Source organism: Anolis sagrei, chromosome 4 (assembly GCF_037176765.1).
Source record: "Anolis sagrei isolate rAnoSag1 chromosome 4, rAnoSag1.mat, whole genome shotgun sequence".
Taxonomy (NCBI): Eukaryota; Metazoa; Chordata; class Lepidosauria; order Squamata; family Dactyloidae; genus Anolis; species Anolis sagrei.
Window position 1 is genome coordinate 62,762,562 of NC_090024.1, and position 15,973 is coordinate 62,778,534.

Below are 15,973 nucleotides of genomic sequence, written 5' to 3' on the forward strand. Positions count from 1 at the left end.
CAATAGGTGAGATGAGAGAAGGAAGGTATCCTAAGGATGGAGGGCTGAGGTGGGGAACAAAAGTGGGGAAACCCACAACTTGGAACTACAGTGGGCTCTTTATATCCAGCAACAACAACAAAACTTTATTTATATACCGCTCTATTTTCCCGAGGGGACTCAGAGCGGTTTCCAAATAACATTTATTTATTTATTTATTTACATGTATTGGCTTTCATGGCTGGAATCACTGGGTTGTAGGTTTTTTCGGGCTATATGGCCATGTTATTTTCCGAGCCCAATTTAAGGTGCAGGTGCTTACCTTCAAAGCCCTAAACGGTTTGGGACCATCCTACCTGCGTGACCACATCTCCGTCTATGAACCCACACGTTCACTGCGTTCATCCGGAGAGGCCCTGCTCGTGATTCCACCTGTGTCGCAGGTGCGCTTGGTGGGACTCGAGACAGGGACTTTTCTGTGGTGGGCCCCCGACTCTGGAACTCCTTCCCAAAAGATCTTAGACAGGCCCCTACATTGGCAGTCTTTAGAAAGAACTTGAAGACCTGGCTGTTCCGATGTGCCTTCCCAGATTAGGAATCTCCAATACCAAGTCCCAGAAGCACTTTAGTAGAACTAAGATTGTTTCACACCACACACTGCACTTACCCTATAATCCTACATAACTCCTGCCACATCAGCACTTTTAATCTTGTACCCACTACTTTGGCCCGGCCCAGTTTTATAGTGTCTTGATGTATTGTTTATTGCTTGTTGTTAATATTGCTTTAACTGTTTTTAATTTGCTTTAGGTGTTGTATTGTTGTGTTGTGTTTTGAGGCCTTGACCTATGTAAGCCGCATCGAGTCCTTCGGGAGATGCTAGTGGGGTACAAATAAAGTTATAAATAAATATGTTCTAGAGGCATTCTCTCCTGAGGTTTCACCTGCATCTATGGCAAGCATCCTCAGAGGTAGTGAGGTCTGTTGGAACTAGGTAAATGGGGTTATATATCTGTGGAATGACTAGGGTGGGACAAAGAACTCTTGTCTGCTGGAGCTAGGTGTGAATGTTTCAACTGACCACCTTGATTATTTATTTATTTACAGCATTTATATACCGCTTTTCTCACCCCTAGGCGGTTTACATATAGATAATGGCAAAAATTCAATGCCTTACAACTACAATATTAAAACCATACTTTAAACATAAATCATATTAAAAACAGTACATCATCAAATATCAAAACAGTTATTAAAACCATAAAACAATCTCATCAGTCGAGTCGCCGTTCCAGTCCTTGTCCCACTAAAAGCTGCATATGTAGATGTCTATTGTCCGAAAGCCTGGTCCCAGAACCATGATTTTAATTTTTTTCTAAAGGTCAGGAGTGAGGGAGCAGATCTTACATCCTTTGGGAGTGTGTTCCATAGGCGGGGCCACAGCTGAGAAGACCCTGCTCCTCATCCCCGCCAGCCACATTTGCGCTGTTGACGGGAGTGAGAGCAGGGCCTCCCCAGATGATCTCAGATTGCGAGGTGGGACATAGGGGCAGATGCGTTCGGACAAGTAAGCTGGGCCTGAACCGTATAGAGCTTTATAGGTCAAAACTAGCATTTTGAATTGGGTTCGGGCATTCTTTTGTTGAGAGGTGATTAGATGTCCCTTATTGTTTTCCCTCTGTTTTGCTGTTGTAATTTTAGAGGTTTTTTTTAATACTGGTGGCCAGATTTTGTTCATTTTCATGGTTTCCTCCTTTCTGTTGAAATTGTCCACATGCTTGTGGATTTCAATGGCTTCTCTGTGTAGTCTGACATGGTGGTTGTGAGAGTGGTCCAGCATTTCTGTGTTCTCAAATAATATGCTGTGTCCAGGTTGGTTCATCAAGTGCTCTGCTATGACTGACTTCCCTGGTTGAAGTAGTCTGCAGTGCCTTTCATGTTCCTTGATTCGTGTTTGGGTGCTGCATTTTTATTAAAAAAAAAAAACCTCTAAAATTACAACAGCAAAACAACAGAGGGAAAACAATCAGGGACATCTCATCACCTCTCAACAAAAGATTTCCCCAGGCAATGCTAATCAAGGTGGTCAGTTGAAACATTCACAGGTTGTTGTAGGTTTTTCCGGGCTATATGGCCATGTTCTGGAGGCAATTTTTCTCCTGACATTTCGCCTGCATCTATGGCAAGCATCCTCAGAGGTAGTGAGGTCTGTTGGAAGTAGGAAAAATGGGTTTATATATCACACCTAGCTCCAGAAGACAAGAGTTCTTTGTCCCCCCCCCCCGGTCATTCCACAGATATATAAACCCATTTTCCTAATTCCAACAGATCTCACTACCTCTGAGGATGTTTGCCATAGATGCAGGCGAAACGTCAGGAGAGAATGCCTCTAGAACATGGCCATATAGCCCGAAAAAACCTACAACAACCCTATTTATTTACAGAATTTATATACCGCCTTTCTCACCCCTGCGGGGACTCAAAGCAGTTCACACATAAATAATGGCAATATTCAATGCCTTACACTGGGCACTGATACGATGCCAATACAAACAATTACAATAGTAAAACCACAATTAAACATAAATCACAATTAAAACAACACATCAACAAGCATTAAAACAATAAAACAGTCCCGTCAGTCAAATCGCCATTCTAGTCAATGTCCCTCTAAAATGCTACATACATCTACTGTCTGAAGGACTGGTCCCAGAACCATGATTTTAATTTTTTTTCTAAAAGTCAGGAGGGAGGGAGAGGATCTTACCTCATTTGGGAGTGTGTTCCATAGGCAGGGAGGCCACAGCCGAGAAGGCCCTGTCTCGCATCCCTGCCAGACACATTTGTGCTGTTGACAGGAGCGAGAGCAGGTCCTCCCCGGATGTTCTTAGATTACGAGGTGGGACATAGGGGTGGATGTGTTTGGACAAGTAAGCTGGGCCAGAACTATATCATCAATACATACAAAGAAAACAGCATAAACATAAAATTAACAAGACAATATAAGCATTAAAAAATCACAACAGCACATATATATTTAGAATAATCCTGCCTGTTCAAGGCAATTCAAAAGGCCGGGCCAGGGCTAGTGCAATTTGTAGAGGGCCCGGGAAATTAGGTTGAGTCTATGGCTGTTCATTTCCAGGGCCTAATAGGAGAAAGTAACTTAGGTAATTGGTAGAAAAAGATATGGCCATATTCAACAGTATCTGGGGCTGAGCTCGAACTAGTCATTCTCAAAGGCTTGTTTAAACCACCAAGTCTTCAGGCTCTTATGAAAGAAGGGGAGGGATGGGGCCTGTCTTATTTCTCTAGGAAGGGCATTGCAGAGGTGGGGGGCCACCACCGAGAAGGCCCTCTCTCTCATCCCCACCAACCGTGATTGTGATGGTGGTGGGAGCAAAAGAAGGGCCTCCCTGGAAGATCTTAAAGTTTGTGCCGGTTCATAGAGGGAGATGCAATCGCAAAGATAGGCGGGGCCCAAACCGTTTAGGGATTTATAGGTCATAACCAGCACCTTGAATTTGGCTTGGCAGCTTATCAGCAGCCAGTGAAGCTGTTTTAAAAGGGGCATTGTATGCTCCCTATAATTTTTCAGGGGTGGGGGGATTTTAAATCCAGGGCTTTAAAATCCCCCTCCCCTGCAAAAAACAAACAAACAAAACAAGCAAACAAAAAACAAATATCCCTGGCAAGCATATTCAGAGGTTTTGAGGTCTGAGGATGCTTGCCATAGATGCAGGTGAAACGTCAGGAGAGAATGCCTCTAGAACATGGCCATATAGCATGAAAAAACCTACAACAACCCAGTGATTCCGGCCATGAAAGCCTTCGACAATACATTAAGCAAGGGAGGTTTATATATCTGTGGAATGTCCAGGGTGGGGGAAAGAACTCTTGTCTGCCTGGGGCAAGTGTGAATGTTACAATTTGCCACCTTGATTAGCATGTAATGGTCTTGTAGTTTCATAGACTTCTAGAGTTGGAAGAGACCTCATGGGCCATCCAGTCCAACCCCCTGCCAAAAAGCAGGAAAATCGCATTCAAAGCACCCCGATAGATAGCCATCCATTCTCTGTTTAAAAGCCTCCAAAGAAAGAGCCTCCACAACCCTCCGGGGCAGAGAGTTCCACTGCTGAACAGCTCTCACAGTTAGGAAGTTCTTCCTAATGTTCAGGTGAAATATCCTTTCCTGGAGTTTGAAGCTACTGTTCCACATCCTAGTCTCCAGGGCAGCAGAAACACTGTGAACCGCCCTGAGGTTCACATAAATAAATAATAAAACAAGCTTGCTCCCTCTTCCCTATGACTTCCCTTCACATATTTATACTTGACCATTGTGTCTCCTCCCAGCTTTCTCTTCTTTAGGCTAAACATGTCCAGCTCTTTAAGTCACTCCTCATAGGGCTTGTTCTCCAGACCCTTGATCTTTTTAGTCACCCTCCTCTGGACACATTCCAGTTTGTCAACATCTCCCTTACATTGTGGTGCCCAGACCTGGACACAGTATTCCTGGTGTGGTCTGACAATGGCAGAATAGAGGGGCAGCATGACTTCCCTGGATCTAGACACTATACTCCTATTGATGCAGGCCAAAATCCCATTAGCTTTTTTGCCACTGCATGACATTGTTGGCTCTTGTTTAACTTGTTGTCCATCAGGACTCCAAGATCTTTTTCACATGTATTGCTGTCGAGCCAGACGTCCCCATTCTGTATTATTGCATTTCATTTTTTTCTGCCTAAGTGGGGTATCTTGCATTTGTCACTGTTGAACTTCATTTTGTTTCAAAGCCGGACACCATTGTATGTAATCCGACTTCAACATCCACAGTAATATTTGCCCTGGCATTTTTGATTTCAACTACTCTGGACTCCGTGAAACCTCCCTTGAATACAACTCAAAAGCTGTAGCTAGTGTCAAATGCACTGCCCAACTGCAAACTGGAAAACCATATAGACATCACATAATGCTAGTCTTAATAATCTAAACTTAAGGAACTTGTGACATTTGAAGCCCTATGGCTTGGAACTTCTCCATGGATGTGCTTACCTGAGGAACAAGGTTTGCAGGGAGGGCTCTTCTATGTCCCGGTGAGGTCAATATGCTGTGTGAAAATATTATAGATGGCCTTCTTGGCTGTAGCATCTCAGTTACAAAACACCTGTCCCTTAGAAGGCTGTCTATTGTTAATACTTGCTTCTTTTAGGTGTTATCTCCTGGTTTAGTAAGCTTTAGTAAGTTCCTCAACAAGGAAGGGCAAATGGTTAAGAGATATAACCCCATGGATGACCCCGTTGTGATCAAGAAGGATCTGCCTGCTTACCTGTAGGCCCAGCTCCCCATCGTGTCCCGCAGCTTACCCCTCCGCTTTCCTGGGACGCTCTGGTTAATCCGTTAAAATTCATGAGTAAACTAGGTTTTGGGGGTGGGGGGTTAGAACCCTTAACTCCCCCCCCCCTCCCGGCTATGGCCCTGGTTGTAGAACACCTGTCACTTAGAAGGCTGTCTCCTGTTAATACTTGCTTCTTTTAGGTGTCTATTTGTTAAAGCCTTGATATCCTAACTCAGTGGTTCTCAACCTGTGGGTCCCCAGGTGTTTTGGCCTACAGCTCCCAGAAATCCCAGCCAGTTTACCAGCTGTTAGGATTTCTGGGAGTTGGAAGGCCAAAAACATCTGGGGACCCCAGGTTGAGAACCACTGCATTGACTCTAAAATGTTTATGCACATACCATTTTAGCCCTTTAAATCTGTTCTAACTCATTGACTGTTTTCTGTCTATTCAAATTATTTTGTTTGAACTTGTTTTTATTTATTTTGTTCATGTGTTGCCCTAAGACCTCATGAAATAAAACAGGACATTATAAAATTATTATTATGTTTATATGCACTTTGTGTAGCTGCGGAACCATATTTGGTAAATTCGGTTGTTACACAGGTCTAGACAGCACATTCTTGAACTAGCTCTATGAGAGATACAGTAGCAATTTGATATAATCCAATCAACAAACTCACGTCAATGGGATTATCTCACCTAGACTAACTCACTTTAAATACCAAAGCAGATGCTACAGTGATCATTCACTTCTTGCCTGTCAGGTAAAGTTAATCCTTACAGTTACTCCCCATCTGACCTACAAACCTTGGATCTTATAAACAAATTGGTTTTTCTCAGATTAAATGCGAAAGCATTTTCACTTTAGCAAATGAACCTAGAAACAGTCTCAAAAAACTCTACTTTTTATTTATACGGCATATAACTGTCGTAAATAAATACTTTTGGGAAAATGCTTTCAGAATTATGACATTTTATCACATGCATTTCAGCAAATGTGTTGTTTTTGTTTTGATATTAGCAAGAATCACAAACAATTGGATCCAGGTGTCTAAATATTCAAGTCTCTAAATTAGAGTCTACTCCATTAGACTAAATTTAATAAATGATTCTGAATGAAAAGCCACTTATGTACTTGACCATAGGTTTAAATAAAACAGACTTGCTTCTAACTCAACATATACATGATTGTACCATCATGTTCATTTTGAAGTAAATTTAATTGTTATACATTTTGAAAAATTAATGTATTTAGTTTGAATGGTATATGCTCCAGGTTATTATTTGCTAGAATCAACTTTCAGAACATTTACCTCTTTTATCTGTCCAGAGAGAAGATAATAATTTTTCCATTTCTAAATATTATTTTGACCAACACATACCGTAAAAAGAGAATTCAATCTTTGCTCATTTCAGGTAATGCCATGATATGTTATCATTTTTTTTTAAAATGTGCTACTTATAAAAATTACTTTTAACAAAAATAAAATCCACATCTTAAGGAAATATGTGACTCATTCATTAACTAGACAAATTACAGTGGCAAAACTAAATGAAGCAACAAAGCAGATTTGTTCTATGATATGCTTGTTCTTCAACCCAGGCTCCTCAATGATGTATTGTTATTTTAAATTTGTTTTTTTGTTTTGAAGAAAAATCTTATTCACACTGACCCAGAAATGAGTGCTACTGAATTCAATGACACTTTTTCCCCTGAGGAAACAGGTGTGATATTAAGCTGTAAATTTCCCTGGCATGAACACTCAATGGGTTTGGATCAGAGCTAACCTTAAGGAAAAAGAGGACAAGGGGGTGATATCTGTCAGTTTCCTCTCCACAACACATTTCCTGCAAAGCTATTTTGAACTGACAGTGAAATGATACAAAAAGCAAAATGGAGGGCTGCAGGAGCAATTGGCAAAGACTGCCACCTTCAGGGAGCTTCTGCTGGAGCAGAGTATTATCTATTAAAGGAATGGCCCATCCCTGGTAAGAGACACGAGTGATACATTCATGCTTGAGAATATCCACCCTGCCTGAATATCCTTTCTTTCCAATGACTATATCATACACAAAAAAACCCTACAGAATACAAATGTAATTTATATTTTTGTTATAAATCTGATACTGAGGTACTATATATGGGCTGCCCTTTGTTTTACCACACCATAAATTATTATTTCCAGCTCCACTGAAAGAAAACTAGAGTAGTGAATGACAAAGTACAGTACCGAGTAAAAAAAGGACATTACTTTTACCATTTGAAATTACGTATCAAACCTTCTGACACCAATATATCAAAAATTAAAATAATGAATGCTCTTGGAAAAGGTAAATGGACACATGTATATATTCTAAAATATTCATGTTTTATTTACATGACAATGTTCCAACTCTTGGTATTTTAAATATAACTTAAACATGACTATCCAATGGATGATTTACAATGACACTGTAACAAAGACCAGTAGTTGGATATAACTTATTCTGCTGCTTAAAAATATTAGCCGTAATTGCTATTCAGAAACGCAAGAGGTTATTTGACACATTAATTTACAATCATTCATTCTAATCTGATGTTTAAAAAACTAGTACTTGCATTGTCCAATATTACTTAAAATGTAATCTTGAATAAAAGTACATACAAATTACGCCAAATTTGTTGGAAATCTTCAGACTTCCCTTTTACTGAATAGAAATCTCATTCTACAGTTTGTTAGAAATGAAATAATAACTAAAATAATATTAAAGTATATCAAAATGATAATTCTTTATTTCAAATCAATCCAATTAATTGACTTGAGGAGGGCAGGCTAAACAAATGGTGAAATAATTTGCCATTCTCTTTTACAGTAAAATGCCCATTGATGGAAAGGTTGCATTCATTTCTTTGTGCTTTGACAGATATCTAGAGACAGACATGGTACATAGCTCAAGAAAGGTTGGTGGTTTTGTGAGATTTAAGCTTAATAACTATAGCTACGGAGTGATTGCATTAAGCAGTAGGCCCAAGCACATTTACTAACAAATCAGCCCAGTTGAAATTAGTAGGACGTACTTTGAAACACAGAATTAGGATGTTTATCTCCAAACAACAAATATCACAGATAAATGAAATACAGTTGAAGTCTGCAATCCCATACACAGTAGTAAGAATTCAATGGGATTTCTGAGTAAACATGCAAGGCACTGGGCTGTTAAGACTTGTGGAATGCTAAATAGAATTATATTCAATTATGTAATATTATATTATTTTGTTAAAACGGAACAGAAATATAGGCTTTTATATTCTTTTAAATTGCATCCCAAGAAAACTACATTCCAACAGACCGCTTCATCCTGGGTTTCATGAAAAGACTATTCTAATACAGGCACAGTATTTACTAAATTGTTAAGACAGTATCTTGAGTCATCCCAATTCAATGACACTGCAGGTCGGTTCACTCTGAGAAAACTGAGGCTGGAAATATGTGTGGGCCCTTTTAATGGACATGGCGGATTTGTACAAATGTTCTCCATTTAGAACATGGAAGTGTGCATTGTGTCTTAAAGCCTGTTCCGCTGCATGTTTACTCACAAACAAGTTCAACTGAGTACCACTATAAATGTGTACAGGATTATAGCCTTGAAATTTGTCGACTAAGGAAAACGATGAAAGACTAGGATATTCTTAGTTACCATCTAGAATAAGAAAAGCAAGCAAAGTAGTCCCTATTGTTCAGTGACCATTGTAGTGGATTAAACTAGAACCGGACACCTGCAAAAAGCAATCTGACAAAATACTAGACATATTATATCACCAACAATTCTGATTAGAGGTCTGGATTTGAATGATTTTTTTCTAAATGAGTTCTTGCATTCATTTCAACTCATAATTTAAATATTTAAAAAGTGTTGTAGCATAATTTACTGTATTTAAGCTGCTCAATATTCACTGATAGCAAAATCTGCAGGCAAACGAAACCAAAGGGCTTGATGTCAAGCTGCTTTTGTAATACTTACATGAAACTAATTTCTAATGAAATTAATGAGGCTTACTTTCATGTAATAGTTACAATCCAATGAATCCCTAATGGGAGTACGTATTTGGTTTAGCAACTTGAGCTGCCACTTCTTAACACGATAGATAATTTCTGTGGGAATTCAGGCATTCCCAGCATGACAGCAAACATACTTAGGACTAGAATGCCACACAAATGGAATTTAAAGTTGTCTAAATTTAAACATTTCATCTTAATTTCACTGTGCGTTGGAGTGTAAGGTCTTCCATTTCACATGCATAGTCTACTCCATTGAGAGGCATGCACTGAAAACTTGAGTGTTAATAAACAAATACAAATCAGGCCCTGCTTTTTCATTTGTTGCCCATCTCAAGGCCTTGTTTCTTGTTGAACATTTCTGGTGGAGTGTGTCTGCTGCGAATTGTAAACGGTATTTTTTTACTCTGTAAGTCCTTTTAAATATACTTCCCTCAGCAGTGAGTTTATCAAACTAAAAATTTTTAAACAGTAGTTTTACTCTTAACTACACGCTATATTTTCAAGTTGCTGTTCTGCCTCAGCAGCCATGGCTGCTGCTTGTAATTGTTCTGTTTCACTTTGGAGAGCACTGGTTGTTGTTACTTGTTTCCTTTCACTATGCATATTGTTCTCATGTCTCTTTAAGTCAGATGCTTTGGCAAATGCTTTAGTACAAGAACTGCAGACAAAGGGCTTTTCCCCTCTATGTCTCCTTTCATGGTCTTTCAGGTGGGACTTATGTTTGAAAGCCTTGTCACACATATGGCACGCAAATGGCCTCTCATTGCTATGGACTCTCTCATGCTTCTTTAGGTCTGGAGCACGAATGAAAGATTTTCCACATACTTCACAGCTATATGGCTTATAGCCTGTGTGAATCTTCAGGTGCTCCTTCAAGTGAGCTTGAGTAGTAAAGCCTTTAGTGCACATTTCACAAACAAAGGGTCTATCAGCTGTATGAAGTTTTTCATGTTTTCTCAACCGTGCCTCATCAGAAAATGTTTTACCGCATGCTTGACATGCAATCTGTTCCCTGTGACCATAAAGTAAGTATTCAAATTTCATGTCGCCAGCTGCTGTTGTCCATGCTGGTGTCTGCTCATCCTTCACTTCACTGATGCCATCATTAAATGTGAGAGCTTGTGGAGTTTGTGATCCCAAGTCTTTAGTTTCAGCAGATTCTATAGACTCTACTTCTTGTCCATAGCAGTTTACCTTTCGAACCTCTTCACTCCCCAACTCCTTCAGAATTGCTTCCTGGACTCTTAAAGTAGCAGTTGGAGATTTGCCATCTTCTTGACTAGGAGGAGTTCCTTCCATTGTCATATCTGATGGGCTATCGTCATGGTCTCCAATTTCCTCAACTTCATCATCTTGGTTATCATTAGATTCACCAATTGATCGATTTATTTTAAGACAGTACTTATTTTTTGACTGTGAATTATCTTCTGGACTGGATACATCACGTTTCTGAGAACAAAGTTTATCCAAAAATCTAATGCCAAGAATCTGACCAGATGACATCATTAAATTTACGTCTTGTTTCTTAACTGAAATCTTGGCTGTGTACATGTAATTTAGCACTTCTTCAAATATGTCAGACCGAAGGAAATCAATTTCTATTACTGATGAACTGTCTACTTCCAGTTTTTTGAAAAGTTTTTTAAAGTAAGTACTGCAAGCAGCAAGCACGCATCTGTGGGCCCTAAATTTCACGTCTTCTACTACAATCGCTATGTCGCAGAATTCCCCTTCCAACCGCTGCTCATTTAATGTTTTCAGAAACACCGTTTTGTGATCGTCGTCATTATATTTAATGGTTTCAGACATACTGATGAAAAACTCCTGTAGAAAAATAATGAATTTTTAATTTCATTATATGAAAAAATAAAGACATTGTGGAAATATATATTAGCTTTGAACTTTCTAAATTAAATTCCATAAGAATTAAAATCAATTGACAATATTTAAAAACAAAAATGGGCATAGCAGTTGAGGAAACCTGTTTCATGCTTCTCTAACAAAACTGGCAAGTGAATTGTGGATCACTATTATAAATATTTCAGGGTTTCATATCCTGAAGTTGTCAGGAGTTTAGTCTAGAGTAAGACTGACAGAGAGTGGAAATCTACAATGCTTGATGGCCTTGCAGAATCCACCATTTGTCTTTGCCCCCAGCTGTGCTTGGGAATGACAAACATAGCAACAATAGTACTGAGTTCAGAGAAAAACTCATCAGAGAGACGAAGAGAGGAGGGCATGACATGAACAGAAGATGGATGCACCAAAAACTCCTCCTTTCTCCAAAACCTTCCCATCATTCATCTGTGAAATTTAAGGCAATAATCTAGTGAATTACATATTTTACTGAAATCAAGGATTAACAAAATGCAAAGAAAAAGAAAAGTTAAATTATACCATGAACAATGAAGTATCTTTTCTTAATATCTGAACAAAGTTTTGACAGCAGATTAACCGTTATCCTGAGGACCCTGAACCTGAAAGAGAAAATTTTGAGGCTTCTTAAGAGAATATAATAACTATTAATGCACTCTTCCTCCAAGAACCGTATTGCTTCCACCCAACTTCATTTCACTCTTATGGGATTAGCCAAAAGGCAGGAATTGGTTCAAGGTCATGCAGCTAACTTTATGGCTAAGGCAAATTTCTTTGGTTCTTAGTCAATTTTCTACTATTCTACACTGTGACTCACAAATCTATCTTGAATTTAGAATTTAGCTACAGAAAAGATGTTTTCATTGGAAAAAAATCCAAATCCGATATTGAGGTCTGACAGCTTTCTTGCCACATTTTATAAAATAGTCAGCAAATAAACTCAACTGTGTTATTGTTTGCTAAAGCTGTGGCTTCAAGCATTCAAATGTACATGCTGCATTAAAATCCAGGTCACAGTTAAACAAAATCTAAAATGCTAACACTACTAGTGAAAAGAAGACAAGAGTTTAGAACAGAACTCGTAGTTCAAATAAAATTCTACGCTTGCACACAAAGCATCTCTGTAGCTGGGAGGCCAATACTACTTCCACTATGCCTGGTCATGCCACAGCTTTAGGCATCCGAAAGTGAAATCATATACATGCCAGAAAACCTGCTGAATTTAGTGGGGGAGTGAATACAGGATTGCAAGACAGTGCAAGTCTAACTGGACAAGCGCCAGGAGGTCAACTGTTACTGTGTCAAGTCCAAACTTTTCCCACCCTAAAGGGACTGAAAGGCTTAGGCTTGCCTAACTTTGTACAGCCTGTTGGCTGTAACAACCTACCAGCTGTTAGGAATTGTGGAAGGTGAAGGTCAAAACACTTGGAGGCCCAAAGTTTGCCCATGCCTGGGCTATAGAGTAGTAATAGCATTCCTCAGCTCCTCCTTGGGACATGAAAGAAGTTTGCCCATGCCTGGGCTATAGAGTAGTAATAGCATCCAGCTCCTCCTTGGGACATGAGAGAATCCTCCCACAGGATGGTAAAACATCTGGGCATCCTCTGGGCAATGTCTCTGCAGATGGTCAATTCTCCCACACCAGAAGTGACTTGCAGTTTCTCGAGAAAAAAAAAAGCTCCTCCTTTACCCAGCCCCTTGTTTAGATCTTCTGGTAGGCTGATCTCAGATATCAGAGATGTTGTTCCAGCAGATTTCACTGTTGGCTACAGGATCACCTTTGCACATCACCTTCTCCCTTAGGACACTTACTCCAGCCAGCCAGAATCCGACTGGCAACTTTCACCCAAAGGACCTTTTCATTGGCTGCCCCAAGATTTTGGAATGACCTGTGGAAGAGCTCAGACAGCTAAATCAGCTGTCAAAATTCGAGGCACAACTGAAGATCTAGCTCTTTCAGCAGGCCTACCCAATCAATTTTAGACTGCGAATTTTAATATTAAATTGTATTAGTATTGGTTCTGTGTATTTTGTTCTGTGTATTTTAATGATAATATATTTATCTCCGTATTTTAATTACGTTGTACCCCACCTCGAGCTGTGAGGAAAGATGGGTAACAAAATTTATCATTATTATTACTGGCTGATCTTCAAGTCAGACAGCAGAAGGAGGTGGTTTATGGCAGCACAAGATGTTTCTTCCTATGTCTGATACTACTAAAGGTTTGGTGGGCATTGACCTTGAGTTTTGGAGTTGTAGTTCACCTACATCCAGAGAACACTGTGGACTGAAACAATGATGAATCTGGACCAAACTTGGCACAAATACTCAATATGCCCAAATGTGAAAACTGGCAGATTTGGGGGGGAAATAGACCTTGACATTTGGGAGTTGTCATTGCTGAGATTTATAGTTCACCTACAATCAAAGAGCATTTTGAACCCCACCAACGATAGAACTGGGCCAAACTTCCCACACAAAACCCCCATGACCAACAGAAAATACTGTGTTTTCTGATGGTCTTTGGCGACCCCTCTGACACCCCCTCACAACCCCCCCCCCCCACAGGTCCCGACCCCCAGGTTGGGAAACACTGCTCTATGGCTCTCTTGTTCATTGTAATTAGGAAAGGTATCAGGCTTGCCATTTGTCATGCCTATTAAATGCCCTACAGGTTTTGTGGATGTAGTAACTCATCCAAATACTGCTGTTCCCTCACTTCATGTTGGACTTCAGCATAACCCTTTAGTTAAAACAGTGCTGCATGAAATAGTGAAAACTTCTAATTTCCTGTTAACCATAAATAGGAAGTAAAGGATTTGATTGCCAGGTACAATACCAGGATATACATGTATGCAAATATTTGTGGGGGGGGGGGGAGACACTGATTTGTTGGCTCCTCTCTCCATGCCTTGAAGGGACTCACTGGCACAAGCCTCTCTCCAGCCTCGCACACACTCCCTCGTGGAGAGATCTTCTGCCTTCTCTACCAAAGGGATTCCTAAGACCATTAGAAATATATGTTTCTGATGGTCTTTGGTGCATGGCAGAAGGACTAAGCAGTGGGTCAGGCTGGATGGCCCTTGTGGTCAGGCTGGATGGCCTTGGCAGTGGGTCAGGCTGGATGGCCCTTGTGGTCTCTTCCAGTTCTATGAGTCTATCCTTCTATGAATCTCAATGAAGACTGTCAACATAATATTTCTGACTGGTGACCAAAACAAATCTCAGCAGATCAGGAGAAGTGTGAGTTCTAGCTGAAATGTCACCTTGTCCCTATTTCCAAAACCATGTACTGCCCTTCTGTAACAACATCTCTGATGCACCATTTTGGCTTCAAAAGTAACAACGAGCAACTTGGATTTTTAAGCAATGCCATGACTAAATGTTCTAAAAAGGCATCTTGTTGTGTCAAATCTATTCACAGGTGTTTTTTTTTTTAAATAGAACTAGGGTGCACTCCAATGGGAACAGGCTTGTAAAGGGTCCCTTTCCAATCCTAGAGTTGAGCTAAACAGGCTGAAACAGCAAAGAGGCTTGCTTACTCGGGAACGATGGGGGCTGGGAGCATCATCATCATCATCATCCCGATTCCCAATTCTAGGCGTTTTGAAATGAGCCTAATGAAACGTCCGCCTTTCTCCGGATGCGAGGCCAAGAGCGTGCATTCCCAACGTGCACGTACTACTAGACTGCGCAATTCCGCAGGCGGGAGAGTGAGTGAGTGAGTGTGTGTGTGAGAGAGAGAGCAGGAGCGAGCCAGCCAGCCAGCGAGCGAGCAAGCCGAGCTCCGCGCCTGCTCCGTGCGAGTAACCCCGAGAGCGCGGCGTGCACTGTGCATGCGCGCGAAAGGCTCGCGAGCCTGGCGCCCTGAGGAGGCAGGGCTGCGGCGGAGAGGGAGGGAATCCTCTGCGCACGCGCAACGCCCCGCGCGCCGCTCCCCAGCCCGGCTCCGCCCCCTCCCTTTCCTCTCCTCCAACGACGAGGCCTGGAGCTTGCTTGCTTGCCCGTCCGCCTGCCCGCGCGCGCGGGACCGCTGCAAGAGCGGGCTTCCCTTCCAACTCTCGCCTCCCTCGGCGCCCGCTCGCGCTCCACAGCTCGCTCGCTCCTTCTTTCCTTTTCGTCCTCATCCGCTTAAAGCGGGGCAGGAGGGGAGAGCTTCTCTGGAGGCTCTTTCTTTCTGCCCCTTGGCCTTCCCTTCCCCTCTCCTCCCAGGCTTAGAAGGGACCTCGCTGATAACAGGAGCGGCGCGCGACCAGGCCTCCTCCTCCAGGCACCCCCTCCTTCACCCTCCCCCCTCCCCCCCAGCCGCGAGCGAGTGCGCGCGCACGGGTGCTCCTCGCGCTTACCTGTGGGTGCCCACGCGCCGTGGGGAGGGAGGGAGGGGGGAGAGGGGGAGGAAGCGGGCCTGCTGCGCCGCAATGGAACCTTTTCTCTGGGTGAGGATTTTTTAAAAAAGGAGTGGGGGAAAGAAGAAGAAGAAGAAGAACATAGGGGGGGAAATGGCGCGCGTCTCTGACCGTTACGGCCGCGTCCTGCGCGAGCATGGGAGGAGGCGGGGGTGCGCGCGCAAGCACGCACGCGGGAGGGGGAGGAGGCGCGCCCGGAGGCGGGAACGTGCATGCGCGGTGCGAGCAGGGCGCGCCCCCCGCGGGGAGGGAAAGAAAAGAAGGGCGGGCGCTGCTGGCGGAGTCCGTCGGCATGGAAACGAGGGGCGGGGCGTGGCGCGGGAAGGAGGGAGGCCG

The 15,973-nt window shown here is 42.0% G+C and overlaps 1 protein-coding gene across 4 annotated transcripts; it reads right to left on the reverse strand.

Moving 5' to 3' along the window:
- Positions 1 to 7,647: 7,647 nt before the first annotated feature.
- On the reverse strand, positions 7,648 to 15,946 carry ZBTB14 (zinc finger and BTB domain containing 14). 4 transcript variants are annotated; one of them, XM_060775108.2, is made up of 3 exons: positions 15,578 to 15,638; positions 11,753 to 11,832; positions 7,648 to 11,179 (listed from the first exon to the last, which is right to left on the reverse strand). In XM_060775108.2, the coding sequence occupies exons 2-3, from the start codon at positions 11,753 to 11,755 to the stop codon at positions 9,836 to 9,838; spliced, it is 1,347 nt and encodes a 448-aa protein (XP_060631091.1). In that variant the 5' UTR covers positions 11,756 to 11,832; positions 15,578 to 15,638; the 3' UTR covers positions 7,648 to 9,835. The 4 variants fall into 4 exon arrangements, with proteins under 4 accessions (XP_060631091.1, XP_060631090.1, XP_067323562.1 ...); XM_060775107.2 differs by lacking the exon at positions 15,578 to 15,638 and adding an exon at positions 14,774 to 15,141; XM_067467461.1 differs by lacking the exon at positions 15,578 to 15,638 and adding an exon at positions 12,618 to 13,763.
- Positions 15,947 to 15,973: the final 27 nt, after the last annotated feature.

What these genes read in the sequence shown, in the direction of transcription:
- ZBTB14 (XM_060775105.2), bottom strand. Translation starts at nt 15,931, where the DNA reads ATGCCGACGGACTCCGCCAGCAGCGCCCGCCCTTCTTTTCTTTCCCTC. An exon ending in CGGCGCGTGGGCACCCACAG is followed by an intron (nt 11,180 to 15,577) that starts GTAAGCGCGAGG and finishes ATTTTTCTACAG; the next exon opens with GAGTTTTTCATCAGTATGTC.